This window comes from Sminthopsis crassicaudata, chromosome 5 (assembly GCF_048593235.1).
Source record: "Sminthopsis crassicaudata isolate SCR6 chromosome 5, ASM4859323v1, whole genome shotgun sequence".
In the NCBI taxonomy this organism is placed as follows: Eukaryota; Metazoa; Chordata; class Mammalia; order Dasyuromorphia; family Dasyuridae; genus Sminthopsis; species Sminthopsis crassicaudata.
This window is the reverse complement of record NC_133621.1, coordinates 226,105,682-226,131,176: the sequence shown is the minus strand read 5'-3', so window position 1 is coordinate 226,131,176 and position 25,495 is coordinate 226,105,682. Positions and strand designations below refer to the sequence as shown.

General features: G+C 40.1%; 1 protein-coding gene across 6 annotated transcripts; it reads left to right on the top strand.

Moving 5' to 3' along the window:
- The first annotated feature begins 2,923 nt into the window (after window positions 1–2,923).
- Window positions 2,924–25,121, top strand: IRF6 (interferon regulatory factor 6). 6 transcript variants are annotated; one of them, XM_074270178.1, is made up of 8 exons: window positions 2,924–2,991; window positions 10,053–10,229; window positions 15,538–15,742; window positions 16,888–17,013; window positions 19,865–20,011; window positions 21,730–22,119; window positions 23,001–23,119; window positions 24,137–25,121. In XM_074270178.1, the coding sequence occupies exons 2-8, from the start codon at window positions 10,056–10,058 to the stop codon at window positions 24,359–24,361; spliced, it is 1,386 nt and encodes a 461-aa protein (XP_074126279.1). In that variant the 5' UTR covers window positions 2,924–2,991; window positions 10,053–10,055; the 3' UTR covers window positions 24,362–25,121. The 6 variants fall into 6 exon arrangements, with proteins under 6 accessions (XP_074126279.1, XP_074126280.1, XP_074126277.1 ...); XM_074270179.1 differs by lacking the exon at window positions 2,924–2,991 and adding an exon at window positions 3,876–3,996; XM_074270176.1 differs by lacking the exon at window positions 2,924–2,991 and adding an exon at window positions 4,328–4,502.
- Window positions 25,122–25,495: the final 374 nt, after the last annotated feature.

The window sequence follows — 25,495 nt, the reverse complement described above, 5'->3', positions numbered from 1 at the left end:
TTTTGGCCTTTCTTTGTATTGTATTCCTAGAACAAAGCATAGGGCCCAGTACAGAGTAAGTCCTTTTCTTTAAAATCTAAAACAACACCCTTTATGGGGGCACTGAGACAGGATCAGGTCAGGGCTGTGTCAGTCTTCTAGGATGGACATATATGTTAGAAAAATCCTTGCCAAGGATCAGGAAAACAAGTCCACCATTTGTCAGGATCCCCAGCACCCCAGTTCCATTTAGCTACTAACTGCCCAAATAGTTTTTACAAAGTAGCAAATATTTCAAAATGTATGGTAACAAATATATAAACATTCTCTTCTGACATGAGAGGCAGAGTCCTTGTCCCCCTTACCCTATCTCACTCTTTGGAGAGAGGAACAGGATTTGTTTCATAACTTAGTTTGATTCCTATATAGCATTGTTCTAATTCCAAGTCCAAAATCCTCATTGAGCTCTTGTCCTGGTTTCTTGGCTTCTTCCAGCCTCCCTGTCAGGTTGTCTGGATGCACCATTTGGCTGAGAATCCTATCCCCGAGGTCTCCAAAGCTCAAACTTCCAGTTCTATGGAAATTAGTGCTAGTACCTGATTAATTCCATGGTATTAGAGCTGTGAATAAAGTGTGATATTTACTCTTTGGACACAATAGGAAGAGGGTTATGTGGACCAGAGAGAGAGAGAGAGAGACAAAGCTTTTTCACAGAATCTTTTAAAAATATTAATAATAACTTTTTATTTTCAGATTATGCAAAGAGAGTTTTCAACATTCAGCCTTGCAAAACCTTGTGTTCCATTTTTTTCTATCCCCTAGAGAGTAAGCAATTCAATATATGTTAAACGTGCAATTTTTCTATACCTATTTCCACTTTATAATTTCATTTTTACTACTGAAACACTGATATTGGATTATCAATCAATCAACATTTATTAAACCAAATACTATGTACTAAGTAAGCACTGGGACTACAAAAAGAGGCAAAAGGCGGGCTCTGCCTTCAAAGCGTTTATAATCCAATAGCTCAAATTCTAACCTTATATAACTTATTATAAGGAAAGACCTACATAATGTGATACCCTGCAAAAGCAGGGATATAAAACCTATAGCCATGATGACTATGGATATGTTTTTAAAAGAAAGAAAAAAGGAGAGAAAGCAGATTCAATTACAGCCAGATTTTGACAATTTGAGAAGAGGTCAAAAGTAACTTCTTGTTTCCTTATTGTTAATTCATTTGGTTCTATTCAGTTAAAGGCTAAGGGTTTAAAGTAATATTTTATGTTTCATACAGAATTTTTTTTTTTTTTAAAGAGAAGCATAATGTATTGTCTTGACTTGGAGGCAGAAAGATTTGAGTTCAGATTCCACCTCACACAATAGCTAGCTGTGTAGCTTATACCTGTGAGACTAATTTTTCTCCTCTGAAAAATGAGATTAAACTAATTATCTCTAAAGTAGTTTTTGGCTTTTTAACACTTTATGATCCCATATTCTAAGTGAATATCATCTTTTTAAGGCTTGGCTTCCTGATTAATAGATGGACATTCCTAGGGACATGTGAGCAGACAAATCAAGTTGTGTACCTGGTTCCCAATATTTCACCCATGAAAAATCAGATTAAAAGGAAAAGGTTAAAAAAAAAAAAAGCTCAAAGATAAAACTAAAAAGTTATAAAATCAGAACTTATAGCCTGAAGGCTGTATACATGGGTTAGGGCAGCTGTATCTTTTTGTCTTGGTGAGGTTATGTGTTTGGGATAGAGAAAACAATGGATTGTTGGATAATGATAGGTCTTTTTTTTTTTTTTTTTTTTTTTAGATTTTCCAAGTCTTTACTCTAGACTGAGGTTCTTAAATGTTTTTCTTTTATAGACCCCTTTTGCAATTTGGTGAAACCTGCAGGACCTCAACCCCCAAAACAATGTTTCTAAATGTATAAAATAAAATAAATAGGATTGCAAAGGAAATCTACTCCATAAAGGCAGTCTAGAAGACCTGGATTCAAATTTAGCCTCAGATGCTTCTCTGTATAACCATGGGCAAAATCCCACCTAACGATGTCTGCTTCAACTTTCTCATCTGTAAAATGGAGATAATACTATCACTAATCAGGATTGTTATGAGGATTAAATGCTATAATATTTGTGAAGTACTTAGCACAGTGTTCTAGTAGTTATTTAATAAGTGCTTGTTTAATTTCTCCTTTATTGAAATATAGTTATCAAAACAGACCCCAGAACCCTTACCCTAAACTAATAACCCACAGAAATCCCTCCATACATTTCAGAATATTAATAAAATAATCAAGTGATTAAATCTTTGCTAATATTTTAGCTAGTTAAATTGTTGCTAATCTAGACTAGAGTTAGAAAACACAGGCTCTGAATACTTATTTTGCTATTAATTTCAAATCTGTTTCCTCATCTGTATTTTTATTTGGTACTGCCTCTCTCAGAATTGCTGTGAGTTGTGTGAAATGAGCCAATATATGTGTGTGTATTTACATATACACACATCACTTTTTAATAATAAAAGTTGATATTTGTGGAGTGCTTTATGCATGTTATCTCATTTGATCCTCCGGATTACCCTGTGAAATCAGTACTGTTATTATCCATATTTCACAGGTTAGAAGTTAAGACGATCTTATAGCTAATATTTCAGAGGCAACATTTGAACCCAGGTCTCTTTTGATTCCGATGCTGATACTCAGTGACCCTGTGTTTCCAAAGATCATGCCGACAAAGCTAAATTCCTAGCAGATCCAATGAAATTGGCCCTCCTTGAGCAAGGACCCTTTGGTTGTATGACTGTCACCCCCGAGGATGGAGAGGCTCATCCTTGAAAGGTGGCTACCAAGTGATGATTGCTTTTGAATCATGACAACTTATGTAGACTCGGCTGGTCTATAAGTCAGGGAGGGGATTTCTGTCTGCATGGCTGGGAGGAGCACTGACTTCAATGACATCACAGATCTTTACAATTGTGACTTACGGCAATTTCGGTGAGTGAGTAAAGTGAAGGATCATCTGACTTTCCAGAATGAGATCACATAAGTGAGTGTTTTCATAGGTTCTGAAATCCCAGCATTGGACTTAGGCAACAGGCTGCATTTGGAAGAGCATAAGATATCAGTTCAAATATATCTGCTCCTTATGCCCTGTGTAAACATGGAGCTGGTCATCCGACTCCTTTGGGCCATAATTTCTTAACTGTAAAAGAAGGGGTTTGAACTAAATGATTTCCGAGGTCTCTTTTAGGTTTAATCCTACAATCCAGAGAGGTCACCAGATACAGAGAATAACAAAAGTGATCCTTCTATCTATTCTAAACTCTCCACTCAACTTGCCTAGCGAGCAGAGTTCCTTGGTTGGGACTTAATGTTTCAATGCTTCAGGCATACCCAGATCCCCTTCGGAATCACCTTTTATCAAGGTTTTTCTATATAAAAGGCAAGCTTTTCGAGGGCTGGTTGCTTGTGTTTGTATCCCTTTCACTTAGCACCTAACACATAGAAAGTGCTTAATAAATGATTTTTCTAATTTATATCTATAATCTATCCATTATCCATCCATCCATCCATCCATCCATCCATCCATCTATTTCTAATTCCTGTCACTTAGGGAAGAGAGGTGCTAAGGGGCAACATCGGAGAAAATCGGCTCTTGCTCGTCCGGTGCTGTCCGCAGCACCTGCCGATCACACAGGAGGTGGTCAATAAATGTTTGATGAATTGAGCTGAGAGGCCTTGCTGTTTTGTTTCCCTGCTTTGACCAGGCAGTGTCCTAAGGCAAGTCCAGAAGAATTAAGACTGTCTTTTAACAACTTTCACTTCAAACCAGTAGCACCCAATCCCCCGAGGGACTAGTTGCCACACCCTCTGCCCCGGAGTAAATGACCATTTCCTGCGGACTCCACTCTCCGAGCGGTTATTCCCACGGATTAGGTTTTGAAACGCGGATGCCGGGACTAAGTCCCAGATCCGAAAAAGACCTGGCGCGTGGTTCCGGTGAGTAGGGGAATTGTAAACTGCACGTTTTGATTTGAGGGCCTGCCCCTCCTAAAGATTTAAAGACTTGCCCCCTGAGCCTGTGACACATACCACCAGGGAATGGCCGAACTTCAGGGATGGCTCGGCTGAGACGAACTCTGCTGAGGGTTCGCGGACCTTTCTCCGTTCCAAGACAACCGCTCGTGGTACAAAGGAGCGGACCCTAAGTCTGGGACTTTCCCCCGCCCGGGGCGGATCGAAGCGGGAGGGAGGGAAAAAGACCGCGGTGGAACGCGAAGTATCACATTCCTGGCGGCGTAGCCAATCCCAGCGCCCGGGGGCGGGGCTCGGGCTACCGGGCTGCGGGGAGGGGGTGGGGAGGGACCGCGGCGGTGACGTGAGCTCCTCGCACCTGGGCTGGGCAGGTAAGGGCTGGTGTGGGACTGGGAGCGGAACCTGGAGTCCCCGCCCGGACAGAGCCAGCCACCAGTCTCCTCGGCCGGCCTGGAGCGCAGTGGTGACGGGTGAGCTTAGCTGAACTCTGTTTGGAGAGCCAGTCCGTTCTGGGGCTGGTTAAGAGGAGGGACGGGACGTCCACTCGGGGGGCACTAGGCTGAAAAAGAGGGCAGCACCGGCTCCCCCGAGAGCCGGTGAGTGCAGTGCGGTGGGGGCGGGGTGCACAAAGTCTCGGCGGGGGACTAGTTTCGGGGAAAGAGCCGAACGCTCCTTTTTGTAGTCCAGGTAGAAATGGGCTGCTTCCAGAGCCCGAGAGGGAGCCCTCTCTTTCCTCGCTGAAATGGGACATGTCTCCGTCCCACTCCCGGGCCCCTCACCTGGTACAGGTAGGGCTTTCTCGTATTCGCGGAGCCGCTGGGCGCCAAGCTCCGGGAGGGGGTTTCCGAAGCTGCTCCTCCGAAGTTTGGTTTTCGGGAGATGTGGGGGATGTGGAGGAAAGAGGTCCAGTGACAGGTTATTTCCCTTTCTGTTGTTTTGACATTCCCTGGTCCCTTGCCTTGGGCCTGGGAAACACCCACAGACAGGCTCCAGTGGCCAAACCAGGTGCCACAGAGGGAGAGGCTGAATTGGCCGGGTGTGGTGCCTTTTTTTTTTTTTTTTTTTTTTTAAAGGGGAGTGGGGGATTGGGAGGGGGAGGTGTGACACTCTTCCTTAGAGATAGAGGGAAAGAGTTGGGAAGCGGAGAGGGAACATCCAGGAGAGAAACTCTATCAATAAACTTTTATTAAGTGCTTGCTATGTGCCTGACGCTCTACCGAGCAACGGCATGCAAAAAGAGGCAAAAGACAGTTCTTGTCTTCAAGGAACTTGCAGTCTAATGAAGCAGAGAACATGGAAACATATGTGTGTGTATACACACACACACACACACACACACACACACACATATCTCTATCTACAGACTAGAGGGAAGGCATTGGAATAAAGAGGAGGAAGGCTTCCTGTGGAAGATGGGATTTTATTTGGGACTTAAAGGACAGTCAGGAGTCAGAATTGGGGAGGGACAGCTCATACCGGGAAAATGCTGGGAGCAGAGATGACTTTTTCGTGGGGCAGCTGGAGGCCAGTCAGAGGATCAGAGTATTGTGCTGGGAAGTAAGGTATAAGAAGAGCGGAATGATTGGAGGGGTAGGTCAGAAAGGATTTCTTGAAGATCAAACAGAGCATATTGTATCTGCTCTTGAAGGCAATAGAGCCACTAGAATTTATTGAGCATATAATGGGGACATGATATGTTTGGAGCTTTGCTATAAGAAAATAATTTTTAATGGCAAAATGGAGAATGAATTTGAATAGACTTGCAATAATCAGGGCAGGAGGTGATAAGGGATTATGTTAGAGGGATGGCAGTGTCGGAGGAGAGAAAGGGGGCATGCAGTCTTACAAGATATCTGCCTCTGGTGAAGAAGGGAATGTTTCTTTCCCTTCCCACTTTCTGTCCTGTGCCTTTGGGGTGAGTGTTGTGAAGAGATGTATTGGTACATGCTGGAGGACCCACCCCTGGATGATCTCCTCCCCATTGCCCTCCTTATCTCCCAGTTCAACCAAAGCTGTGTGGTTTTGGAGTTCAATAATTATTTTGAGGAAAGAAGAGTTGGGGAATAATTGAACAAAGTGAAGCAATGCCCCTATGTATCTGTCCAGAAACAAAAGGTCTCACCGCTAAAGGACTTCAGATAAACAGGGCATATTAATATATTTTATTCAGTGAAAAATCTGTCCAGGCAATTTCTTTCAATTAGCTAGCGATTTGGTTTTAGGAGCAGCTTCTCTAAGAATCAGGCTTGATGGAGGCGGAGGAGGTTTTGTGAAATGTGCATGTACAAATGCACAGTTATATAGGCAATGTTGAAAGGAGGTCTGGCTGGAGTGGTAAAATGGATACCTTTGGGTGCCCACTATTGTGAGACAGGACAGGGAGCCATTGGAACTAAGTTCCAATTCCAGCTTGGTCATTTAGCACCTCAGTAATCCTGATTCTAAGATACTTGACTTCCCTATGCCTCAGTTTTCCTATCTAGTACAAAAAGGGGATTAGACGATGTGACTTTTAAAGTTTCTTCCAGTTCAGAGTTGCTTTAAGTGCTTGCCTTTGGAGGAGCAAATTTCAGCAGCGGGAGATACTAAGCACAGGGTTTCTCTGACCTGGGATGGGTGGCTATCTCTGGTGGGCTGAGGTACTTTGGAACTGCATTCTTGCACGATAACCTTCTCTAAGGGGAGATTTTGGATCAGGTATGATCATCCTCTCTCTTAACTGTTCCTTCCATTTCCTTTCCCAGTATTGGGATCCTTGTGGTTCTCTGCTGACTAAGGCTTATTTATTAAATGACATGGACATGAAGGTTGAGGAGGAATGTACTTCAGGAAGAGAAAGGGGTTTGTTTTAGCCTGTTCACACCTGAATTTCTCCCATGTCTATTTCTTCTTGTAATTGTGGTCCTTATATGAAGTGATCTGTGTTTGACAGATGGAGAAAATTTACTCGGCTTCCTGGAAGAGGTGGGCTGTTTGGAGTGGGTGTGCTTGAGGGACTTGTGAGTCTACACACAGTGGCTTTGATCTTCAAGGTAGAGAGATATTGGCACAGGTTGTTACCCCAAGAGGAGCCTTTGCCATGACCCCCTGAAGGGAGTTTGAGTGTGTATCATTTCCCTTGGTTGAATGCAGGAACACCGGGCTCCTGATTTGAGCACTGATCTTCATGGGCAGCTGCTTCTATCTTTTCCTCCTTTCTCTTCCCCCCTCCACCCGAAAAAACACATTGAAATTTATTCTCTGAGTACAGTGGCCTTTACTTATTGAATTGCAGATTAGTCCCTTTTCATGAAAGTTGATTATCAGGAGATAGATAGATGCCATTTCAGGCTCAAAAACAAGATCTGCTAACATTATAAAAAGAATTGTTGAAAAAATTTCTGTGATCTATCTGCGTTTCTGTATGGATAACACAACTGATTATGAAACACAACTATTTTCCACACCTTGGGGAAATTTAGATTTTTGGAGCTCTTAAAAGCAGTGGTTTCAGTGGGTGAAGGCTTGAGTTTGAGTTGGCTTGGCTACTTAATTTTTACCTTAATCACTGAGTATTCCCTCAATTTTCTCATCTCTAAATTGAGTAGGTTGGACGAAATCATTGTTCCTTTCTACTTCTAAATCTTGTGAAACTCCTAGTTGACCACTTCTCCCTCTTCACCCTCTTGCCCCCCTCTCAATCCCAAAGCCAGGATTCCAGGGGAAAGGGACATTTAGGGGTTAAATGCTCTCCTTACTCCCTTAAGTTAAGGCTTTGAGTTATCCTATCACTCATTCAAAAGGTTCCAGTTACAAGACCTTGGTAACTGGGTCAGAAGGTTCATGATGAGTACTGGCCCTGTTTTGTCTGGCGCCTGTTTTTTAAAGTGACCATTATGGCCAAGTTGACTAGGTTCCTCGGGTTTTAAGGAATCTGGCATGGGGGAAAGGAATTGGTAGCAGGTAGGGTCTGGGACCCTACTTGTTTTGTTTTGTGCTGGGCTCCTCTTGAGTCTTCTGTTGAGTCAGTTAGTTTGGTTTCTAACTGATTCAGGGAATCTTTCTGGGTGTGAGGATGACTACTCCTTTTCCTCTCCCATCTCCTCCTTCTTCTCTACCCCGATCTGTTGTGTGCAGAGCAGCTTCCATCAGAGCTTGGGAACTTGAGATGGAATCACTCAGGGAGATGCCAGGAGGTACAGTGGAAACTCTTCTGAACCTGGAGTCAGAAAATGGTTTTGCCAAAGACTTTTTAAATGTCTTTTGTTTTTATAGCACGTTTGTTTCTATATATTCCTCTTTATCTCCTTTCCCCATTGAGTCATCTCTTGTAACAAAGATTTAAAGAGAAAGGAGCCCGATTGCCTCTATTAGAAAAAAGAAAAAAAGTTCAGCAAAATCAGTCAGCAGGTATAATAAATATTTCTGACAAAATGCACAATCTTCTATACTGGGCAAGTCCTTTAATCTCGGTGAGCTTCAGTTCTTCATCTGTAAAATGAGATTAAAATCGATGATTTAAAATAATCACCAACCACTATCATTCCTCAAAAATACAAAAAAACAACTACAATCCATCAAAAATTATTCAAACTATTCTTTCTTCCATGGCTTTCTGACTCAGGCTTGTCTGTTTCCTGTTGTTGACTTGGGTTGTCACATTGTTATGTATCATGCCAATAAATTTTTTTGAGAATCGATTGCAGACTTTACCCTGCTTAGCTGCTGCAGACCAGCTGGTTTCAGTTCTCACAGATGCTGCCAGTCTACCTTTATAGGCCTACCTAGGTTAGGAAGGTGTGGGATGATTCAGGGGATGAATGACTTTTGCAAGTTCTCTGGGGGTGGCAAATGTAGTGTTTAATAGTTGCTGTTAGGCAAAGGAACTAAGTTTTTATCTGCTTTCCAAATTTCCAGTATTCTTCCTCTGTCAGAGGAAGAGCAGAACCCTCCATGGTGTTTCTGTATGAAAAATAATGGTCCTATTGCTGTGACTTTTTTCTCAGGGCAGATATGGGTCTTGGGAGAGATGAACTCCAGACATAGAATCCAGGGAGACTTGGGTTCGAAGTTCAGTTGCATAGAATTGATTTTGTTTTTTTGTTTGTGCAACTTTAGAGCTTAACCATGTTTGATAGGTAAGAGGCCCTTAAAAATGGTTGTTGAATTGAATTGAATCAACATTAATTAGGTGGCCTTGTGCAAAATCATTTAACCTTAGTTTCCTTCATTTGTAATTGAAGATAATTATACTTGTAGTCCTTATTTTTAGTGATTATTGCAAGGCTCTAATAAAATAATGCCAGGAAAGTGCTTTGTAAACTTTAAAACCTATGTAAATGTCAGCTATTATTATTCCTGGCATGGCATCCTGTGAGTAGCTAAGATGAAAGGAAGGAGACTTGAAGGCCTGGGACTGCTGAATTCGGATGGGGGAATTGAATACTAAATTTAGTGTAAGCGAGGACTTTGGAATCTGGTATTCTTTCCTGTGCTTCCGCTTCCTCTTCCTCTTCCCATTTTTTCCTGCTGGGCCCTCTTATTTTCTTAAATGTTTCTTTTTCTTTCAGTTCTCTTGTTAAAAATGCAGGCTGTTGCCCTCTTTACTTTCCTTCTCCCCAACTTTGTGTTTCTAAAACCTTTCTTTCCTATGTTCTGAGGTGAGATTGTCAAGCAGCAGTCTCTCTTCCACTTGTGGAAGGTGCTTCAGGAAGGCTTTCTGTGTTCCAGCAGGGATGACATCACCTTTTATTTTTCTGTGGCAGGATTTAAATAGAAGCAGAAATGTGATCTGCTTGCATGATAAGTCTGATTTGGCTAGCACATGAAGTATAAATGGCTTTGGAATAAGAATCAAAAGAACCTTTTAACCTCTTTTCTTTTCTTTCCCACCTGGCATGGTTTATTCCCATATTTGGTTTCTGTACCTTAATCTGATGAAACTGCAGCTCTATCTATCATGAGTGAAAAGTAGCTGGGACTGGCTCCCAGTGACTGGCCTAATTCTCATGGTTTGTTTTTTTCCCTCTCCTTCAAACCAGATCATGGCTCTCCAACCCCGAAGAGTCCGGCTGAAGCCCTGGCTGGTGGCCCAAGTGGACAGTGGCATGTACCCTGGGCTCATTTGGCTACATAGAGAATCCAAACGCTTCCAGATTCCCTGGAAACATGCAACCCGACATAGCCCTCAACATGAGGAGGAAAATACTATCTTCAAGGTAAAAATGTTTAAACCCCTTTAGATTTCTCCATTTCTTTTATTTTGGCATCATTTGCCCTAAAATAAAATTTTTTTCTGGATTTATGAAAATATACCTATTTGCATGTATTATGCCCAACATTAACAGGCTCAAAAAATATCAGATGATTCAATGTGTGTCTGGGTTGCCATGGCTGGTTATTAATTGTCAGTAATCAGCGGTATCTAGATCTTACCACTGAAGAAAAGGGGTTAGATATGTCTAGATTGATGGGTCAGACTTGACTTGTTTCTGAATGACTTAAAATAATGTGGACCCACTGGCAACAATCATCCTACCTGTTAGGAACTCAGACATTCTCTTTTAATGACTTTTCCCCTGACCCCAAACCTTTAAACCTAGGAGTGTGATTAGTTTTTGGTTTTGTTTTTAGCGTTGGTGATGATTTTTTCCAGATCAGCTGCTAAATAAACCCGCCTTTTGGTCTGCCTTTCATTGATTTTGCTTGTGATTAGATTTTGTTTTGTTTTTTTGTTTTTTTTTAATATTAGGCCAGATAGCTTCTAGAGAAATATTGTAAAGATAGGAATAGTCCTCAACTGTTCTATTCACTGAATCCTGAGGTGGACTAGGGGTCAAGGTAAGCAGAAATGTACAGTGCTACCTTCTATTAGCCAAACTATTTAAAGTTAGAGCTACATTGGGTCCCTTAAAATGAGTTCCAAAGCTGTGTTAGGGAAAAAGTATTCCAAGTATAGGAAAGAACAGTCTGAAGATAGGAGGCAATGTTGGGATAGAGGGCTTGTGGAAAGACCTAGATTTAAGTCCTGTCTTTTGATCCATAATAATTGTGTGAATATGGACAAGGCATTTAATCTCTGTGTGCTATTTATGAAGTTCCCAATACAGATGAAATTATAGGACTATTGAAACCTTTCTCTTCACATCTCCACCCACCCCCTCATCTAAGAATATATACTAAGGAGGACCAATTTATTGGGTGGTTTTTGTTTTTTTTTTTCAATTTATTTATTTTGCTGAGGCAATTGGGATTAAGTGACTCACCCAGGGTCACACAGCTAGGATATCTGAGGTCAGATTTGAACTCAGGTCCTCCTGACTTCAAGGCTGGTGCTCTATCCACTTTCTTTCTTCTTCTTCTTTTTTTTTTTTTTTTTTAATAAATTGAGTTAATCTGGCCTAGCCTAGCTAGGTCAGAGTGAAAATGAGTCCTCTTCTTCTCTTGCTCCTGATTTCATTCTGCTACATTTTTTTTCCTGTAGATTTGTTCTATAACTGGGTTATTTTCTGAATGTCAGGCCATGGGTAGGCACTGGAAGAAAGGGGCATTCACCTTATAGTGAATGGTCTCTATCAAGACTCAGACTTTGTTGTGTGTTAGGTGGTGGAAAGGAGGCCTTTTTCCACTAGGTTTGTCTTCATATACCTTTGGGCACACTATGTAGGGGAGATTTGAGGAGGAGTCTAAAGGATGATAATAATTGTCTCTTGGAATGGGTCTTTCTTCAGAGTACTAGGCTCCCTGAACACTTAGAAAGCTGTAATTGTGTCTTGGGTTTCAACTCTTAGGAATGGAATAATACCATTGAGTCCAGGAAGAGGGAGACTGGACTCATTTATGGGAGATGTCCTTGGTGTCTTAGGTCCAAATTGCCAAGTGCTTTTTACCTCCATTACACATATTGAAAGTTCCATGATTTTGTTGGTGTGGATGTTCACTCTACTAATCAAGATTATCACTCCTCCATACCGAGTCTTTATTCCCTAATAACTTCAGTGGACTGTCTTCATGCATTTCTGGGCTTCCTCCACATCATCGGCTGATGGTCAGCCCTTTCTGATTTAGCTGCACCGGGACTCTGATGATAGGTTCACAATCTGGTTCTACAGTCATGTTCATAGTTTTTCTAGCTTGGCTAGGACCTGCCAGAGCTTGCCCTCTGCTCTGTTGACACAGCCTCTGAGAACTTAGGGTCCTGCAAAATCATTGGAGTAGGAAATGAATGAAAGCTCGCCTCCATTGTCTCCTATTTCTCACATCCCTGTAAGTTTTGGAGGGGTAAAGACACTGAAGAAGTCAAGGATTTCTAACCTAAGGACCCTGACCATTTGGGAATCATAGCCTTGGAACTGAAAGGAACTTTTGAGTTCATCTTGTCCCACCTCCTCATTTACTGATGGGAAAACAGAGCTCAAGAGTTAGAGTGATTTGAGTAGTATGCTTTTGCTAGATTTATATTTACTCCTGGGTGTCTGCTGACAGGGATAGGGAGCATGTGGTAGGAGCAGCTGTGGACATAGACATGGGAAGAAAAGGGTCAAAAGAGTGGATATGAGCAGGAAGCTGGGTGCTGAGTAGGATAGAAGTCATCCACTGAGATTCCCACAATCTGTGCCCAAATTTGCCTAGCTTCGGACAGTAGGCTTTAGTGGCTAAGGTAGGAATTGAGGTCAGAGGCAGCTATCTGAGGAGGTTGAGAAAAGTGATATTTCTTCTGACCAACCTGTCCATCCCATGATTCCCACTGAATAATAGGAAACAGGCTTAGGAAAATCAGGAAGGGTGGACCCCAGGTGAGGTTCAGGGGATGGAACAAGAAGAGGACTCCTTCTTTTCTCATTTGTGGCAGAGAATGGAAGAGTTTAACAACCTGGTAGAGTTTATAATACTTCTAGGTTTAGAAATTGGTACCTGAATACAGAATGAGGAGATAATCCTAAACCTCTGCAGAAGGTTGTTATATGACTTTTTAGGGTTGTGATCTAATTTTAAAAAATTTAACAAAAGTTTATTTTCTTTCCCTCCCACTTGTTACCTCTTAAAACAAAGAAGAAAAATAAAGGCTTTTAGAAAAAATGAAATTAAAAAAAAATTCCTGCGTAGGTCATGCCCAAATAGACAGACAGATAGATATACACACACATGTATATCTATATTATTATATGGTTATCTATAATCTATAATTTTATTATAAAATCTATAATAGTATATGATTGATTCCAGAGTACTAATATATATTTAACATTATATATTAGTATCTATATATAGAGATAGATAATGTATATCTATCTGTCTTTCTATCTACCTCTAATCCACTATTTCTGTCAGGAATAGCATGATTTATCTGGATACTCTAACAATAGCTAACATTTATATAATGTCTGCTATGTGCCAGACACTGTGCTAAGTGCTTTACATATATTATTTGGTTCTTGTAATAAATAAAAAGGCCATTTTTATTAATTTTTTTTTTTGGCTGAGGCAATTGGGATTAAGTGACTTGTCCAAGATCACACAGCTGGGAAGTGTTAAGTATCTGAGGTCAAATTTGAACTCAGATCCTCCTGACTTCAGGGCTGGTGTTCTACCCACTGCATCACCTAGCTGTCGCCAGTAACCCTTGTACTAAATAGGTACTATTATTATCCCTATTTTATAGAAGAGGAAACTGAGATAAACTGATCAGGTGACTTGTCCAGGATCACATAGCTTAGAAATATCTGAAGGCAGATTTGAACTCAGGTTTTACTGACTGAGCCCAGCACTATCCAATGTGCCATCTTATAGAATTGTAGCTAATTATTTTGTTAATTAGAATTCTTAATTTATTCAATGTTGTTTTCCTTTACTATATTGTGGTTATTATATAAATTGTTTTCTTGGTGTTTCTCACTTCACTCAATATTAATTCATACAACTCTTCATAAATTTCTTCCTTCATCATTTCTTACAGCATATAGCTTTCCTATTGCATCCATATATTAGAATTTGTTCAGCTAATGCTTATATTAAAGAACTTTATGAGTGTTAGACATGCGGATTAGGGTCTCCTTTCCCCATCTTAAAACTATGACAGAAAGCCATTATTCTGGACCAGAAAAGAGCTGCAGGCCTCTCTAAACCAGAGATGTGGGATAAGATAATCCCTGAAGATGTTTTCCTGTTATCCAGTCTCTTGACTCTTTTTTAATATCTATTTTATGTCTATAGCTACAACTACATCTGCTTCCTATCACTCTAGAACTTCCTTTGATCCAAGTCAGCAGACACACAGAAGAAAAATATTAATCTAGTAAACTTCACTAGCTTGAGACTCCTATTTGAGTGTTTTTTCTGTATTAGTGTTTTTGTCAAATGATTAGTTCTTTTGAATTTGACCAAAACTGAGATATTTCTGGAGAAAACTTCAGGTTTTAGTCATGGAGAAAGAAGGGACAAATTAGGGGAAAAGTAAATATACTAGCTAGTTTACCAGAAGCAATCTTGGTTTTCCTCTCTATTTCTAATTGCATAGGCTTGGTCTGTGACTGGGGATGATATAATTCTCTTCTGAGGTGTTCTTTGTCTTGATTTCTTCTGTTCTTGGAATGTTCATAATCAAATTCATATTGCCAAGGGCCCATTGAACTTTCTCAAGGGAAGCTAGGTTTAGACATTGGAGCGTATGGGATTGATATAAGCTGATATTTAGGCAACAAGCATAAATTTGTGAGGATGTGGGTTTTTTAAAAGAAATCTCTTCTTTGTTATGACTTTAATTTTTAAAAAAGTTACCAAGGATGTGCTTTTCTCCCTCTCACCCCTTTGCCCATTGAAAAAAAGAAAAACAGAAGCCTTGTAACAAGATGTAGATGTTTAGTCAACCAAAACAAATACCCACATTGGTCCTGTCTAAAAATTCAGCAAGTATTTATTAAAGCTCTTGTTATGTGCCAGGCATTGTCTTGGTACTGGTAATAAAAGGCACATGACCTCAAGGAGCTTTTGTGCCAAAATCCTGGACAAGATCATTAGCTCATTGATCTAGAGCTTGAAGAGGCCATTTGGTCCAACCTGTTCTTTTATTAGTGAAAAGATAGGAAATTGGGAACCAGAGCAAGACAGAGCTTTTAGATTCATGACCCTCGGCAGTAGGGGCTGAGATTGGGTGACTAGCCACTAGAATTCCAGGGAATATATTTGTTTCCTCACTTCCTGAACGGTTTTAGTCTTTGGCCACTAGGTCATGACAGCACTTTATTTACATTATGGGACTGAAAAGCAAAGAAAGTGGAACAACCAAAATGCACTCCTAATTCATCTGCCAACCAGAGGCTAAAAGAGGGCAGCGACAGAGTGCTAAGATGCATTTTCTACTTTTAAGGGAATGGTGAGGTTTCCCACTGCAACTTTGCCTTCTATGACTTCGAGGCTGGGGAAGTGGGAAGGCAGCTGGGGGGAGTGTGTTAGTGAGAAACATGGCCTTTTAGATGGTTCTGGACAGCAGCATGATTTCACTGCTGTTCCCTGTTTTGCCTCCACCAGGCCTGGGCTGTAGAAACTGGGAAATACCAGGAAGGGGTTGATGATCCCGACCCAGCCAAGTGGAAGGCCCAGCTCCGATGTGCGCTGAATAAAAGCCGGGAGTTCAACCTGATGTATGATGGCACCAAGGAGGTGCCCATGAACCCAGTGAAGATATATGAAGTCTGTGATATCCCCCAGCCCCAGAGCTCAATCATTAACCCAGGTGAGGCCCCAGTTGCCTTGGGAGAAGGTGGGCAGTTTGCCAAGGACTGGAGTGACTCTTAAAGAGATAGTAGCTTTTAAGATAGTTTCATAATATCTAAAGATTGTTTAAGTACATATTTTTTCTTTTCCTCAGAGGGACCCAGAAAACAAACAAGCAAAAAAACCAAATGGCCAGCTTTCTAGGTGATTGGAAGTAGAAGGGGTGGGATAGAAGATATTGTATTGGACTAAGTAAAGGGCATTTCTCTAATTAAAATGAGATTGTTTAAAGAAAAAAAAATCTAAATCTGAAAATTTACAGATGATAGGCTGCATGTAGGGCTAATGCAAGCCAAATTGGAGATGGTGTGGGGAAATATGTGACTCCAGTCAGTCAGAAAACATTTATTAAGCACCTTCTATAAGCAGACGTTGTGCTAGGAGCTGGGGATGGAAAAAGACAGTCCCTGTCTTCAAGGAACTCACAGTTTAATGGGGGAGACAACATGCCAATAATCATGATCAAACAAATTATATTTAGCTTAAATTGGAGGCAATCAACAGAGAAAAGGTTCTAAAATTAAGGGAGCTCAGGACAGAATCATGTTCACACAAACTATATTTAGCTTAAGTTGAAGGTAATCAACAGAGAAAAGGCACTAGAATTAAGGGAGCTCAGGACAGAATCATGTTTAGACAAATTATATTTAACATAAATTGGAGGTAATCAACAGAGAAAAGGCACTAGAATGAAAGGGGCTCAAGACAGGTGTCCTAGAGAAGATAGGATAAATATGGTAACTCACCAGGACAAGTTTAGGGGACCGCTTGACAAATTTTAGCTGGGAAGCCAGAAAATGGAAATGAGGAGGAAGAACAATCAGAGAAAATGCCCAGAGTTGGGAGATGAGGTGTCTTGTATTAAAAATAGCACTGAGACCAATGTAAGTGGATGAGAGACAGAGAGGGACAGAGAAGGGAGGAAGGGAGGGCAAAAAGAGGGGAGAGAGATATTTGTCTTGAAGTTTGATCCTTCAAACCAAAATCTATGCTGTTTGCCCCTAAGATGGAACAGGTCATGATAAGAAGTGAATTAAACATACGGACAAAAATGTAATCTGAGCTGTTAATCCTTAAGGTTTTGTATATCTATGCCTTGAATAGGGTCCACAGGATCTGCCCCATGGGATGAGAAGGATAACGAACTAGATGAGGATGAGGAAGATGAGCTAGATCAGTCTCAACCCCATATCCCCATCCAGGATGCCTTCCCTTTCCTGAACATCAATGGTAAGTGAGAGGGACAATTAAAGAATTTCAAAGATGCCATGCCCCTCCTCCAGGAAAGCTGAATCTATCTACATGAGGAACGCTGATATTCATTACTCTCTTCTGGGTTCTTGATGTTCCCTGCCTGACTCCTACCTTAAACAGTTCTTGCCAGGAAACTACTTTACAAACCTTGAAATTCTATTTAAATGTGAGGCTTTAAAAATTATTATTATTAATAACAACTTTTCATTAATGTCTGTTATTATGAACTAATTTTAAGTATTATTACTTGAGTATAAAATATTTCTGAAGTAATACCAGGAGATTATTTTATACCCAATTGAGGAAGTTAGGTACCTACTTTAACTTTCTTCTGTTTATTTATTCATTTATTATTTTTATTATATCTTTTTATTTACAAAACATATGCATGGGTAATTTTTTCAAATTAACCTTTGCAAAACCTTCTGTTCCAAATTTTCCTCTCCTTCCCCTCACCCCTCCCCTAGATGGCCAGTAGTCCAATACATGTTAAATATGTTACATTATATGCTTTAACTTTCTTTTGCTTCATATTTGATTTCCCCATTTTCTTTCTTCACAAATAAGGTCTTATGCTCTATTTCTTTGCCTTAGAAACAGCATGAAGTTTCCATAGCTGACATCAATATTACTTTAAATGTTGTTTGAATATTATAGACTTTTGTCTTCTATCCCTTTTAGATCTAGCCTTCTAGACATATTAAGTTCAGAGACTAGTGGAAACCAGATGCAGTGGTGAGATGCTAGAAAGGCCGCTAAACCTCCCGTTGTACATTCCTTTGGCTTAGCAAAAACAAGTCAGCCAGACTGAGATTCTGCTCTCTGCTGAAATGCTCCTGGCCAAATGGAGCTTTTTTTTTTTTTTTTTTTTTTTTTTTTCTTAAAGTAGGTTCCGGTTAAGCAAGTTTTAACCATCATTTTCTTATGGCTGTCTTGTGTCCCCCTTGGTCAGATGAGATATCTGAAACCATCTGGAAAACCTGGATTCACAGAAGAGCCTGAAGAGGTTGCCCTTAGAAAGACCAGTGGCTCTTTAGTTCAGTGGTTCATTTATAACTTAGAGTTTGTGAACTTAAAAAAAAAATTAAAAACTTTTTTAATATAATTAATTTCTATTTTGATTCTATGTATTTTATTTTATATATTAGGAAATATTATTCTAGATAAAAGGTTCATACCAGACTTTCAAAAGGGTAAAAAATATTTCCAAAACCATGTTTTAAAATAATTGGTTTCTGTTGTGAACCTGTATATTTTACTTTATATATTTAAAAATGTTTATTTTGAGAAGAGGTCTGTAGGTTTCACCTGACTTTCAAAAGAGTCTATATCACAAAAATAGTTTAAAAAAGCCCTGATCTGAGGTTATAAATTGGAGATAAGTTACTAATCTTTGACAGTGGAAGTTCCTTTGTTTAGACGAGGATAAAGCCAAACTTCCCTTTCTCTTTCCCCTTTCCTTTTTCTTCTCTCTCTCACTCTACTCTCACTCCTCTCCCCTTTACTTGATTCTCCCTCTTCTTTTCCCCCTTTTCATTTTTTTTTCTGACACTTTTCGATCAAACAGAAAGAATTAATTATCTACCATGTGCCAGTCACTGTTCTAGATAATGGGGCTAGAACTTCAAAATGGCATGGCTGCCCACAAGGAGATTATAGTCTCCATTATCACTACTGCTACCTTTGCAACCTAGGCAATAAGTAGAATAGATTTTGGGGATGACCTCATATCCAGGGTGCAGCAGCTCAATATTTGTTTGTTTGGTGGGGCAGTTTTTATCACATGCTCTGTTCCTATCTAGATCTTGAAAGCTAAGCCTCAGGAGATCTGGATTCCCTTCCCAGACCATAGATTGACTCACCATGGGACCTCTTTGGGAATTAGCTTCTTGTCTATAAATAGAATACATTGATGTCACCATATGCGCATACACAGTTATCTGGACAACACAGGTATTTGATAGACTGAGGAAGGAAAAGAAATTCCTTTTCTTGGAGAGCATACCATTTAAACTTTTAAGAAAATTTTATTTTTTATTTTATTTTTTTTTAATTAAAGCTTTTTATTTACAAAACATATGCATGGATATTTTTTTCAATATTGACCCTTGCAAAACCTTCTGTTCCAACTTTTCCCCTCCTTCCCCCACCCGATCCCCTAGATAGCAGATAGTCCAAGATATGTTAAATATGTTAAAATATATGTTAAATACAATGTATGTATACATATTTATACAGTTGTCTTGCTTCACAAGAAAAATCAGATTTAGAAAGAAGGTGAAAATAACGTGGGAAGAAAAACAAAAATGCCAGCAGACAATAATAGAAAGAGTGGAAATGCTATGTTATGGTCCACACTCATTTCCCATAGTTCTCTCTTTGGATGTAGCTGGTTCTCTTTATTACCGAACAATTAGAACTGTTTTGGATCATCCCATTGCTGAAGAGCGCCATCAGAATTGAAGTCATACCATTTAAACTTTGCAAAAATTCCACTTGGTTATAAAATTTGAATTGACTGTTTCCTTTCTCTCCCTACATCTCCTGTTCTTCATCTCTCTGCTGAGCAAACCCTTCTTTCTTTTCTCAGCCAGCACATTCAGTGTCTCTCAAAATTCCATGAAAATCTAAGGCCCCGACAGGAGAGAAAGGAGGAACAGAGGAATTCCATTCCTGGCAGGCCTGCCTAGTTACTGTTAGGCCATGGGCTGGTTCAGCGCTTGTTTTAATGCTTGATTGAGGCTCATAAATGGGTCTAGTGATGAGCTTGTTTTACAGTTCTTGGAGCCTTGGGCCATTGTGTGTGTGTTCTCTGCCTGTGTTCCAGGCTCTCCTATGGCGCCAGCCAGCGTGGGCAACTGCAGCCCTGAAGCAGTGTGGCCCAAAACAGAGCCCTTGGAAATGGAAGTGCCCCCAGCTCCCATGCAACATGACTTCTTTAGTTCTCCGGAACTCTGGATCAGCTCTCTCCCAAGTAAGTGACTTCTGCTGCTGCTTGTTGGGGGTCCAGAATTCAGTCTGCCTCCCCACCACATCTGCTACTTGGGTTTCCTGACTTTTTCAAGGGCCTATGAGTGCCATATTTGTGGGCCCCCTTTGCAGCTGAGTTCTGGGCCTCCTGGCTGGCTGGAGCTTCGATTGGTGAGTCACCAAAGCTCTGTTTACCAGGGATAGAGAATGCTGAAGAAAGTCAGGCCATTCTTGCCTGCTGACGTGAGTGTTCTCATTGGTCAAAGCCCCAGGTTACTTACCTGCCTGGTAGCTCAGGAGGCTTGGGCATGTCTGTGCTAGCTAAAGGACTGGAGGGCAGGGCCTGTTCAGAGACAGGGATATTAATGGCCAGTGACTGGATCTACCTAGGGAAGCTATTTATGTTCATGGATTTGGGAAGATCTATGATCTACAAGAAAAATCCTATTTTGAATTGGGTCAACTCACCAAATAATAAATTCTACCCTCCCTATTTCTCCCTCCTTCCCCTACCTCTATCTTTGTTTTGGGGGGAACAACTTGTTTTCTAAATAGGAGGGAATTCACTTAAGTTCAGGGTGAATTTGGAGCTTCTAATAAACTGAGACCCTGGGGTGGAACAGGAATCTGTTCCTAGTATATCCTAGTTATAGATTGTTGAACAGAAAGCTCATTATATTTGGAGTTTGAATTCATAGGTTTGATTCAGCTATTCTATATGTGGAATCTTAGGCAAGCTGATCTCACTGGGCTTTGGTTTCCATTGCCTTAAAATGCCTTAAATTCTATAATGGATATAAATTCTATAGTGGGTTAAAAAAAACAAAAACCTGTCTCTATCTGTGTCAGAAATTCCTGGGCCAAAGTCCTTCCACTTTCCCTATACCATCTGTGTGTCCTTAGAAAGTTATTTAGCTTCTCAGTATCCTGAGGTAACTATATTAGACTGATTAGTAGGTGTCTACCTATATTGGTAGAAGGAGTTTATTTACTGGGAGTTCCCTGCAAGAATGACATCATAGGTCTAATAAAAAAAAAAAATAGAGCAGCTAGATGCTTAGCACATGCGTGTCTGGACAAATGTGTGAGCTTGTTAATTTGATCTCTATAGTGTCTATAGCGTGCTTAAAGTGAAATAGTATGTGCAAGTTTATATAAACTAACTTCCTAGTCCAAGTCTGTTAGTAAAAGAACCCATATGCATGAGGCAGAGGTAACAGGATAGAGCTAAGAAGAGGTCCAAGCTTTTAGGATCTGAACTTCAGGGTTATCTTTAAAAATTGTTTTAAATATTATTATTTTTCAATTGACACATTTATTTTTTCCTTGCTCGACCATTCCCCTTACCCCTAATTGAACAATAACAAAAAAGGAAGAAAACTCTTGTAACAAGATTACAAAGTGAAACAAACTCTTATGCTGCCCATGTTCAAAGGTGGATGTCTCATTCTTCATTTTGAGCTTTTACCTTTGGTCCCTAGAATCATTCATTGTCTTTAACATTGATCAGATTTCTCAGGTAAAATAGAGGCTTTTTAAAGTCAATTTCCAAGGATAATCTTAATTTCTTTTTTTGTTCATGGTTCAGAGGAAGGGGAGGATAAGCTATTGATGCCAGCCTGGGTTGAATTCTTGACCCTGCTGGTTTTGCATAGTCTCTCTGGTGGGGGGGGGGGGAGCAGTCGGTAATATTTCCCTAACCATACCCTCTCTATCTTTTAGTGACTGATTTGGACATTAAATTCCAATACCGTGGGAAGGAACTGGGGCAGACAACGGTGAGCAACCCTCAGGGCTGCCGACTCTATTATGGTGATCTGGGGCCCATGCCAGACCAGGAGGAGCTTTTTGGTCCTGTTAGCCTGGAGCAGGTGAAGTTCCCTGGGCCAGATCAGATCACTAATGAGAAGCAGAAGCTGTTTACCAGCAGGTTGCTGGATGTCATGGACAGGGGACTGATTTTGGAAGTCAGTGGCCATGCCATTTATGCTATCAGATTATGCCAGTGCAAGGTGTACTGGTCTGGGCCATGTGCCCCTTCACTTGTAGCCCCCAACTTGATTGAGCGGCAAAAGAAGGTCAAGCTATTCTGTCTGGAAACCTTCCTCAGCGGTGAGTTTTTCCAAGCAGTCAAAAATGCCTCAGAGATTTCTGTCCCTAAGCTTCTTCTCTCCTCACTAATTTGAGTGTTGGTAGGAGTGGGGAGAAACATGAAATTTTATTAATAAGGCTTGTGTCAGAGGTAGAGAATGGAGAAGAATGAGGGATAAAAAGTAAAAATAAAAAGAGAGAAACATAAATGATAATTTTGGCTTAAATATCAGAGGGAAACACAGGCTAATTGATAACTCCTAAATCTCATCCCAGGTCAAATGACTGGTAATGTCTATGCTTCTAAATGGAATGATGGGAGCAAATGGGTTGGAGGAGTGGGAAAGAAAGGCTTATGATCCTAGCATATAAAATAAATAAGTAAATGAATACATGGGAGATTGCTAAACACTCTATACAATTTCATTATGATCAGTTCTTCTCTCTTCCCTTGTACTTATCTGTCCCAAAGGAGAAAAGGGAACTGAAATCTTTTTTTAAAAATTCCGTCTATGTTTAAAGTATTGGGGCTTTGCATCTCTACATCTATAAGGGGGAGGGAAATCCTCGTTCTGATTAGTAAAAGTAATTTAACCACTCAGGTAATTTAGCTTCTAAATTATGATTGGGATCTGACTTGTGTCTTGGCTTTCTCTTACATCTCTGACTGTACTAAAGAGGCTAGAATGACCTTCTTGCCAATAAGCTATCCAAAGCTATGATTTATTCCATTCTTAGGAATTTGATGTAAGTAGTAAAAATTAATTAAATTGGCTGTTTTTTTGTTTCTACTAGGGTTCTCTTAATTTGAACCTAAAGTCACATTCCCCCCCTCCCTTCTTTCCCCAGTCTCCTCTTCTTTTCCCTGAAATTCTGAATTTGTTTTATTTTACTTTCTGTAGAACTCATTGCCCGCCAGAAAGGACAAATAGAGAAACAACCTCCTTTTGAGATCTATTTGTGCTTTGGGGAAGAATGGCCTGATGGGAAACCTCGAGAGAGAAAGCTCATTGTGGTTCAGGTGAGGAAATAGGAGTAATTGTTTTGGTCCTCTCTCTAAACTGAACCTGGAAAGACAATTTGGGCATTCCAGTAAATCTTCTGAATTGGATCTGTCAGGGCCCAAAAGGCCTAGCCAGCCCAACTAGTTTAACGCCACTATATAGTAGCAGATTTGAAAGTAACAGACAGGGAGTTAAGCTTTTGGACTGTAGGAATCTGCTCAGAAAGTAAGAACCGCTCAGAAAAGACCAGTTTTACCTTCATTAACACTAAAAATAACACCTAATAAGTTCTGAGCTTGTCTCCTAGTACTGTAAGCTATCTTAAAACCAAGGTTTCTGAATTGTTTTAAGGTGCAGGGAATATTGAGGATAAACTCAGAAATAAGTGACAGAATTATCCCCCAAGAATTGATAGGCAAATACTTAATTAGTAAAAATTAGTTTAAAAATAGTAAAATACTTAATTAGTAAAATTAGTAAACTAATTCATAGCATGTCCTAATTTTAGCCTTTAGCATTATTAGATCCCTTCTAGGGCTGAATTGTTACCTTAAAGTCCTTTGCTTCCTGTTTTGGCAGGATAGCATTGAATTAAGCTCAAATACCTGACAGCATCTCTGCCTTGAAGGTGATCTGTATAAGAGAGGCCAACTATTAGCTAGTTTTTCCTATTGGAAATAAAATTCTTCCTTTAAATCCTTCCTACTATAATTTTAAAAATATTAATAAAATTTTTCTATTTAGTTATGAGTTTAAATATTAATAAACATAGATGTTTCAATAAGAAAGGTTAGAAAAGATTGTATACGAACTAGTGAACTTCTCTTGCAGTTTTTTTTTAAAGTTACGTAGTAAATTAAATAACAAAACTGTCCTGCTTACCACACATTCGCTTCCAATTTTCGAGATCCTGTCCTCTCTGTATTTGAGGTTCTTTCTTTTCTTATATCACTGTGACTAATTCTCTCCTCTCCCCTTTTTGCATTTAAAAAGCCCATTTCCTCAAAAGACATGTTCTTCTGTTTCCTGAGCAGGTTATTCCAGTGGTTGCAAGGATGATCTACGAGATGTTTTCTGGCGATTTCACCCGGTCCTTTGACAGTGGCAGCGTCCGCCTGCAGATCTCAACTCCAGATATCAAAGATAATATCGTTGCCCACTTGAAGCAGCTATACCGTCTCCTCCAAACCCAGGAAAGCTGGCCTCCCATGAACCCTCCCCCCAACATGCATATGACCCCAGCCCTACCAGCTCAGTGAACTTGGTTGCTGCAGCCCTCTCCCCTTTTTCTAAATATTGTACATAAGGATATTTTTTATTATTCAGATTTGTTAACTGTCTTTTAACTCTATCCCCCTCTCTATAACAATGTTAATAGTTTCTGTATGTTTCCTACTCTGCCTAGCTTTTTAAAAAACTCGATTTTAATTTATATCAAAAATCAGATTGTATAAATTTCCTATTTCTTATTTTTGGAACACCCATTGGGGTAAACTGTAATGGCCTAATATAAGGGAAAGAACCTAGAATGGAAATCAGGAAATCTAGCTTCTAGAGTAAGCTCAAGTTATTGACTTGTTATTATGTGACTTTGACCATGCCCCTGGGCCTCTATGAAAAAGGAGGCGATTGATCTCAATCATCTTTGTGTTCCCTCCAACTCAAACATTCCATGACTCAGTGACTGAATTCCCCCTTGTAAAAATATCTCAGAACAGAATGCCCTCCCTTGCATTCTCTCCCACCCCCGCCTCCACTAGTGGTTTAGTAGAAAGAATCTTGGTTTGGGAGTTATTGAACCTCTATTTGAATATCTGGCTCTGTCACTTAACTGCTTGTGTATGGAACCCAGGGAAAATTATTTGATCTCTCTACATCTCAATTTTCTTATTTAAAAAGAAAAGGATTTGGAATACATGCCATCCAAAGTCCTCCAACTCTGAACCTGTTTCCCTACATTGCTTTGTCCTTGGACCACCAAAATCGTCTGTGTTTCATTAAATTTCCCTCAAGTGCTAATTGTTCAGGATGGAGCTCTGTTTGACCTGCTCATCTAGAAAGCAAATTGCCAGCTTGGGGGGAGCTAGAGGGAGGGACTAGCTGTGGTTGCTTAGAAACCTGGCTCAATATTTAAATAGAAGTGGGTGCCAAAGTCTGAAAGTCACCTGTGTGTAAAGTCTCATAAATTGAACCTCTAAAGGGAAGCTGTCGACAATAGCTAGCTCAAGGATTTGGTGGAAGAATAGGTTATGTTTACCCTGTCATCACTCAAATACATGTGTGTGTATGTGTGTTGTTGATATATAGATGGCTCAGGGTTATTCTTTCTAGAAGAAGGATGGAGGTTTTGTCTTTTTTTCCAAGGCCACCTTGGGAGTGGGTGGGTTAGGTTG